Source organism: Nematolebias whitei, chromosome 13 (genome assembly GCF_014905685.2).
Source record: "Nematolebias whitei isolate Nwh7 chromosome 13, NemWhi1, whole genome shotgun sequence".
NCBI lineage: Eukaryota > Metazoa > Chordata > Actinopteri > Cyprinodontiformes > Rivulidae > Nematolebias > Nematolebias whitei.
The window spans coordinates 26,943,804-26,952,730 of NC_056510.1; the positions used below are offsets into that span (position 1 = coordinate 26,943,804).

Sequence of the window (8,927 nt, forward strand, 5' to 3'; positions counted from 1 at the left end):
GCTATAGCAGGATTGTCCTGCAAGCGCTGAACGTTTTGATTTATGATTTGGTGAAATAGCACAAAAATTGTGGAACGAGAAAGATGTCGAAAAAAGTATGGAAGTAAAATGGATCACAAGTGAGTGCTTCAAAAACATTCACGCTATTATAACAACTGATCATGAAATCTGAAAGTGTAAAAGTTTTTATAAGTGTATGCTAATAATCTGTGGTGTTCAAAATCTTATTTTAAAATGATTATTTATAGTCTTATCATAAAATGAGGCCCAAAATGCTTATGAAAAAAAAAAAAGAAGAAAAAAAAAAAAAAAAAAGAAGACTTGGAATAATTGAGTGGTTGCAAATTTGACCAGGTGAAAAATAGTGCAACATTTTACTTTAATCAAAATGGCAACTACTGTGGCTCAGTTTCCAGGACAACACATTTTATCTGGTTTTCTACATTATGTTAGTGTTTGATATGAACTTTTATAAATTTACACGTTGCCTGTACACTTTGATTCGAAGAACATGGTAATAAATTACATGAACAAAACTGAGTTGGTAAATAAATTGTCAGTATTTTATATTTGTAATATAAAACACACACGGGCAGTGGGCGCTGCTCTTGGGGGTGAAATCTACCAGCAGAAGCTAAATCATTTTGTAAAAGACCTCACGTTTGCTTTACTTAAATTGTGTATATGTTTAAACATAAGCTGAGTCATCCTTAGGTTTTAACGTCTATTTTAAACATTTTGTTCCTCTTTCTGTCCTGACTTGAAGCCTGGTTCGCCTCTTCTCCTCTACCAGAACTTGCAGTGCAGCCACTTCCTCCTGCCCTTCCTTCCTCTTCCTCCTCATCCTCCTCGTTCCTCTGGAGGTGCTACCCTCTCATCCTCCATCTCCTTTCATCTGCTATTCTCCTCCTCACCTCCTGTCGCTCTCCATCCCTCTGCTGAGCACAGGTATTTGTTTAGGAATCTCTCGGTGGAAATTACACTCCATCTCCGGCGCTCCCTATCAACACACAATTATCATGGGCAATGATGCAGAACAGCACTGAATTCAGCTGGGACTCCCACTCTGATGACATTACTGACTGCAAGGCCCGGCTTCTGCAGGAAGTAGACTACACCTGCATCATACCTCCATCTATTACTCCTTTACCTCATTTTTCCCCTCCCAATGGCACACTCATGCTCAAATATGGATTGAGGAATTAATAAACGTTCTTTTTTTTTTCGTTGTCATATTTAATTAAGCTGGAAGTCCACACAATAAGAAATCTTTTTCCTGGCTCCAGTGTCAAACATGCCTATGCTGTGAGCTTATCTTACAATTTATGAGCGTTTGCCCGCCTGAAAGGCTTCCTGCTCGTGACCTGCAGTGATTTTACCACAGCGTGGATTCTCCTGAAGATGTTGTGGCACAATGTGGAGGCGGTAATTTGAAATTGCACAAATTTGGAAGTGTGAGATCTCCTTCATTAGGGTCTATTGTGCAGGGCAAAGTCAGCGTCACAGAATGATCAGAGCCTTGCATTGTGTCAGTCCCTCCCTGCATTCTGAGGCAAACTGCAGATGCATTTCCCTACGTACGATAAGTACATTATAAATCTTGAAAGGCTCAGAGTTGATGCAGACACATGAGAATCAACACAGCAGTACATTCAGATCCTGATCAAATGCTCCATTCATGAGTGAAATTACCATCCGTCTGTCAGCCAAGGTGTGAATTCTTTCATCTAGCCATCGCAGCTCTGAAGTTGTGATTAAATGCACAACGCCACGTGCACTCCAGGCTCCAGATAAGCAAAATGGATTTCAGCCTCTCAGGCTTAAGCAAATGAAATGAAACAGCACTGCCATCTTGTGGCAGTTCATTTGTCCCATTTTATTCACAAGTCATGCATTTTTATTCTTTAATTTTACTGACATTGAGCATTTATTTTACACTCTGACCAAAAGTAGCAGCAGACAATCATGTTTTTGTCTGTCTGTTAGCAAAATATATCATAAACCACTGAACGGATTTCAATGAAACTTGCAGGAAATAATAATAGGATGTACATCTAAATGATTATCTTTAAAAGTTCAAGTTCAAGTAGGTTTTATTATCATTCGCATCACATGTGGTACATGAGGTGGAACGAAATTGTGTACACAGGGTCCCAGTTACATCCAACAATAGCAAAAATATAAAGTGTAGAAAGAAACAGTAAATACAGAGATAAGATAAGATAAGATAAGATAAGATAAGATAAGACTGAACTTTACTGATCCTACAGGAAATTGTGCCAGAGTTTCAGTACAAAGGAACATACACAAGAATCACAAGATATAAAAGCAACAGAGAATATAAAATAATAATAATAACAGAGAATATAAAAAATAACAATAACAGAGAAGATAAGAATGCCAACAATTAAGTTCTAAACAGGACAGGTGCATTCAGAAACATTAAAGAGTTTATTGTAGTACAGAATTAATTTTTATTTTATTTTTATATAAACATACGCTAAACACTGATAGTGCAAAACAATACAGCAAACAACAGCAGCAGGAACATGAGTCTGTATGAGCAGATGAGTACGAATGAATACAGCAGCATAAAATAATCAGCAGCACATATCAACAATCAAAGTGGCATTACAGTGATTTTTTTTTCTCTCACGGTGATAATCCTGATTAGGGATTCACGAGTCTAATATCTTCGGGGTATAGCTGTTCCTCAGTCTAGTGGTTCTACACTTAATGCTCTTCAACCTCCTGACTGAGGGGAGCGGGGCCAAAACTGTGTGTGCTGGGTGAGTGGGGTCCTTCATGATACAGATTTTAGAGCCAGCCCAATCAAAGATGTTTGCCATATCCTGCTAAGCTAAAAAACACAAAAACACTAGAATTCTGTCAATTTTTTTCCAATATTGGGGTAAAATTTGTTATAGTTGCTGCTAAGGGTCAGTCATTTCAAGTGTTAACCGCTCTGTGAGATCTTTGTTTAAATGTTAGCTGTGAGAATCTGTGTTCTGTCTTGTGTCATTTCTTTAGATTCTTGTGTTTATGTACTTGTGTGTCCTGCCTTCATCAGTGTTTCTTCCTTCATGTTGTCACCTCCTGCTTCACCTGCTCCCATCCACCCCAGGTGTTCATCATTTTGTCTCATTGATGTCCCTTTAAGTTCTAGGTCTTTGTGTTTACTTGTTGTCTGTGGATTGTGCTTCCCATAGCCGTCATGCTCGATCTTCCTTCGTGTCTCCCTGCACCTGAGATTTTGTGAGTTTTGCTGTCATGACAGTCTTTTTGTTTCTTTAAATAAATAGTTGTTCTTTATTTCAGTGGTTCTCAAACTGGGTTCATTACCCCGGAGCTTGGGGGTGTGCAAAAAAATAAAATAAAATAAAAATTTTATTTTGATAAGATAAGATAAGATTATTTCCACCAAGGGCCACATCGACATCATGGTTGCCCTCAAAGAGCCAGATGTGACTGTAAGACAGTATAAATGTAGCTAAATTTAACTAAATTTAATGTAAAATAAATGTAACTACTCCTTAATGTTAAATAACTGAATTTTTTACTTATTCAACTTACAAATATTACATATATATATATATATATATATATATATTTGCATAGATGTAGAAAAAACATATCTGCTGTTATAACATAAAACCTTTTAATTTGTCAAGTTATGAAACCCACATCACTCCATAAATCAATGGTCAAACTTTCCAAGTGAATAAGGAAAAATAAGTTATGACATCAACTTTGTTCAAAACTTTTTTGTCGTAGTTAAGAGGGGTAGAATAACGATCCAACCAACAATTGTGAGCTGCTAAGAACATGTGACAAGTGTAGCATTTTATAAAAAATAAATGGCTGCACACAGCCTGACAAGGGTCATACAGCCAACTAATGAGAGATGGTTTTATTATAGATAACTTTTGCCTGCATAAACACATAAACTGGCAATCCTTAATACATTGCTGCCAATTTAACATAATATAATAAAATACATTTAATAAGTATAAGAAACCCAAAATAACAACATTGGGGTTGAAGGATCACTTTGGCATACTTAGCTCCGTGTTTGGTGTCAAAATGCCGACGCAGATTGCACTCTAACGACCACCACTTCCTCATAACGCAAAAGACATACTGGTTTGTCTCCTTGAAGCACAAGCATATCTTTGCCTTCCCATTTTTCTTGAAACAGTCGTCCATCTGCATCAACTTTTCTCTTCCTGGACATTTGGGGATCATTGTTTGTATTTTTCAGTTCCACTTGTTTGGAAAATGATATTGATGTGGAAAAACTACAGTCTAGTGATGGGATGCTGTTACTTTGCAGATAACATAATAGGCATGCATTATGGGAAATGTAGTTTGTTGTCAGTCCACCCTTTTGACTTATTTATTACATGATAATCAGACATTTTAAGCTCTCATGGGCCACATAAAATGATGTGGCAGGCCACATCTGGCCCCCGGTCTTTAAGTTTGACACATGTGCTTTAGCAGAACCAGGCTCAGGACAAGCGGCCAACTTTTTTGACCGGCTGGGTTTGAGAGGAACAGGAAGGAGGAACAGATACACAATGGCAGGTTGAGAATCACATGTTAAGATAGAAATAATTTCAAATGCAAACTATTCATTTGTAACAAGTGATTTTAAGAAATGAGCTCAATTTGTCCTCTAGTAGTCTATGCCTATAGCAGCATAACAAGAAAATCCTAACTGATTTATCAAAAAGCAAAGTCTTAAGCCCACCAAGCATGCAGATGTTTAACAACATGTTAAAATACAAAAAATGCATGAAATCACATTTACTTTATTCAAAATTTTCTGGGGGAGGACCCCCACTCCACCAGCCCACCTGCGATTTTCATTCCAGCATCGACTGGTTTACAAATGAAGCTCTGTTATTTGGTCTGACTACTGTTGTTCTGATTCTGTTCAGTTTTATGTTCAGAGTTCTCTGTAATAATTTGAAGAAGTGGCAATAACTTTATGTTCATTATGTGAATAGGTAAAGTTTTAAAATGGTTTTTGATGCTGTTAATTTTCTCAAAACTATAATTTTTGGAAGTTGAAATTAAAAATGTTGTTAATTAAGTGTCTTGAGTGAAAAATACCCCATGTTTAAAGTATAAAAATGGTATTAACACTATTAAAGAACAAGTCTTAAGTATTTATGTTACACAAATATTTCCATTGCATTAAAGAGACAATTGAAGCAAATTATTTAATAAACATGAGGGTTATGAGGGGGTCCCTGAACCCAAAAACTTTGAGAACCCCTGTTTTATTTTATTCCTGAGTTGCCTATGACTGCCTGCACCCTGACTTTAATACAACCACAGATCATATTAGTATTAACTGTTAAAGTCAACACTTGTTTATCTGTTAGCAAAATTTATTTAAAGTTTATTTAATAATAAACTGGATGGATATCAGAAAGTAATCAGTAGATCATTACCTTTTGCACTCACTCCATTTCAAGATGGCATCCACAGATAATCCACATTACAACATAAAAATGGCTTAATGGAAAAAGTGACATTATTTTGTTGTAGATTTTTTTTTTCAAAGTTGTTTGAACGAGAAAATAAATCCACTTACCATGAATCACAGCCTTTTCATTTTAATGCCAAACAAATAACAGAAAAATAAATGCATTTCATTGACAGACGTAACATTTTTTTCATCACAACACACTTAAAGAGTAGATAAACCTATGGTGAAATCATTTATAACAAGCATGTATGAAGATAAAACTGTTGCTCCATTCAGAAACTAATCTGTGCTTTACAAACTGACGTTTATATTGAAATAATACTGCTGAGAAACTCAACAGCCTCATGTGCAGGGTCAGCACTGAGCCACAGAAAATATATGAAAATGACAGCATCCATGGATGTGCACAGTCACAGTACAAGCTGGATTTAGTTTACATACAATATAGAAAGTTGTGAACATTGAACAAACGGCATATCATCATGTGATGCAGTCAAAAAGCTGCTGATCAGGTGAACTTTTCAGGTGAACTTGCATTGTTGTGTTTATATAAAAATCTTTGCAGTTTTCAGTGTTTTTATGTTTTCCTCCTCCAAAACACCGGATGTGAAAAAGGTGAACTCATGGTTGAGAAGTAACTGTTTAAGAAAAATATAAGTTGAAGCACAAAAACACATACAAAAAAGTTAAGGGGGCCAGGATTAGAAAAGGCCCTGCTATATAATGGAAAACATTAATTTCATTAATTTGCTCTTTTTTTTCCATCCATCCATCCATTATCTTTGCCCGCTTCTTCCTTTACAGGTCACGAGATTCACTGGTGCAGTCACTGTGTGGGAGGTGGGGGACACCCTGGACAGGTCCAAGTCCATCACAGGGACACATAGAGACAAATGAGACAAACATTCACTCTCTCACTCACACCTAGAGACAATTTAAAGTTACCAATCAGCCTCTTTTAATCAGATGCTTTGATTATTTTCAATGTTTCAAATGTCATAAACTCAAACTTGGACACTCAACATTTGAATTTATACAAAATGATCCACATGGTTTGATCATCACTGAGTCTTGTAGACGTGAAATGAACGTGAAAATAAAACGCCTTTCCTTGTTTTTCAGTTGTAGTTCTTGACGGTTCGACCAATAAGAAGGAAAAGAAGGCCGGCCATGAGGGCGAAGAAGGCGCCAATGGGAGCAAACATGAATGAAATGCCGTAGCTCAGGGACACTTGGAAGTCTGGACACAGTAGAGAGCGGTTCTCTTGGACGTGGGCGTCTATCTCACCTGACAGCTGAAACCACAGGACGAACATCACCACGCAGCACAGCAGGAAGAAGCCTGGGGGCGCAGAAGAGGGAGAGAGGTAACATAGATTCTGCAATTAAATTACATTTAAATTAAACACCTAAAAAATATTATTCTGGTGGACTAAAACACCATATCAAGTATCCAGAAAATATTTTCAACATGTTTTTTTAAGTTAGATGTTCAGGATAAATGTTCAATAATTACATGATAAATTATATTTTATGCTGTTAATTATTAAACTCAAAATATTTGTTTTCTCAACAGAGTCCACCATCTTTCAGTTCTGGGATCATACGAATCAGGATAAAAAAAAAAAATTTAAATCAAGTCTTTACCTTTAAAGTTCAGTTCTAACCTCTTGTGTACAATAAATAAATAAATAAATAGTAATGTATTATGTTTATTCTCTAAACAAAAAAAAAAAGCCCAACTGAGTAAGCTGTGTGTGAAAATGTAACTAAGGAAATCATCTATGATTAATGGGCAGCACCAGGTGCTTTTCTGAGGTGACTGCTGATGTCTTTCTGCCTTGGCATTGTGTTAACAAATAATTTCCGGTGTATAAGTCGCATCAGTCAAAAAAAAGAGGAAAAAAACATATAATTCGTTTCGGCATATAAGTCGCATTTATTATGTGTCACCGCTGACTCGTCACGTTTATTATGCATTTATTTAATGGGCAAAACAGCTTAATTTCACCTGGGCGGCGTGACGCCATCCATCCATCACGGCCAGAGCTGCTAGCTCTCCAGCGTTCCTCCACCTGCACCAGCTGAGTGGAGCAAGCACGGGAGGACTCGCTGTTGCAGTACTTAGAAATTTAAAGCGTCAGTCAAAAATTGCATTATGGATATGGAAAAAAAAAAACGTATATAAGTCGCTTCCGTGTGCGTATAAAACGCAGGACTGACAAATCTATTTAAAAAAAAAACGTGACTTATGCACCGGAAAATACGGTACCTGTTTGCTCCAGAGCAGCAAACTGCTAAAAATCCTGTTTTAATAGATGTGGTCAATCAAGTAATCATTTGATCAGCAGCACCTGGTTGATACTTTCCCTCTTAAATTCTGTGGAAGCAGCGATGGAGGATTTAGTTTTTCCGCACAGCTTTTTCATTTTGGCTTCGTTTTATGCCACAGTGGAATCTGTTCAGTCTGACTGAAATATTTTTAGAACCTGGTGAAGTTTATTTTTTTAGAATCTACATGAAACAATGAACAAGTATTCTTAAGCATGTATGATTTGTTTACTATAAACTCACCAGATATGAGGAAGAGGCCACCTCCAGTTTTATACAAGCAGTGGCTCGCAAACGGAGCAGCACAGATGATGAGAAACCCACCGAGAACCACAGTTGCCACACTAATGAGCATAAAGACGCTCCAGAATCCTCTGTAGACTGTACAGCAGGGATGTTAACCAACTGTGCAGAACCACTCCATCATTGAGAAAGAATGCACAGACGATAGAATCAGATACTTACTCATGGAAGGACTATAACCAGTGTCGGTCTCATTTTTGGTTAGCTGAGGGTATGTGTAGAGATATGCAGGCATACAGGTTTTCATGTCGCCCCGGTTTTCTGCAGAAAAGAGGTGTTCATGTATTTTAACACCTTAATAAACATGAAATAAAAATGTAGAGCAGAAAACAAAACTTTGACCTCAGAACCACACCAAAATGTGCTTCATGCTTGTAAATGTTATTATCCCCCCCCATGCGTTTTTTACATTTCACTCTTATTTTCTAAAGCATGTGAATTTTCCAATGCTCCCCCCAAGTCCTTTTATTTCCCACAGTGGCAGAAGGGGTGCAGCACCTCTAAAAATGTATTTGCTCCACAAAGTAATTCCTCCTAATAAATAATGTAAATGACCTATATTTACTGAGCTTATATTGTTTTCTTCTGTGTATTTTCAACTATTTTATCATTTTAAATGGAATTGAAAATGTTTCTTTTTTAATTGATTACTCCTCAGCTTTTTATCTAAAGTAATAGGGCGATACTGTTCAGAACCCACGTTCATCAGAACCACAGTGTAGGCTGTGATAAATCAAGGGTTAAAGCACAAAGTTTGTTTTCTCAGTCATCCAGGTATATAACAACAAAAAAG

At 36.8% G+C, this 8,927-nt stretch overlaps 1 protein-coding gene across 1 annotated transcript in view; it reads right to left on the reverse strand.

Annotated features, from left to right (window-relative positions):
• Positions 1–5,616: 5,616 nt before the first annotated feature.
• The window catches only part of tmem182a (transmembrane protein 182a), a 6,623-nt gene continuing 3,312 nt past the window's right edge, over positions 5,617–8,927 (reverse strand). Inside the window, exons 3-5 of the mRNA XM_037686542.1 lie at positions 8,297–8,395; positions 8,075–8,212; positions 5,617–6,842 (exon numbers count right to left, since the gene is read on the reverse strand). Coding sequence (XP_037542470.1) covers positions 6,619–6,842; positions 8,075–8,212; positions 8,297–8,395 — 461 coding nt within the window. The 3' untranslated portion in view covers positions 5,617–6,618. The remainder of the gene's footprint in view (positions 6,843–8,074; positions 8,213–8,296; positions 8,396–8,927) is intronic.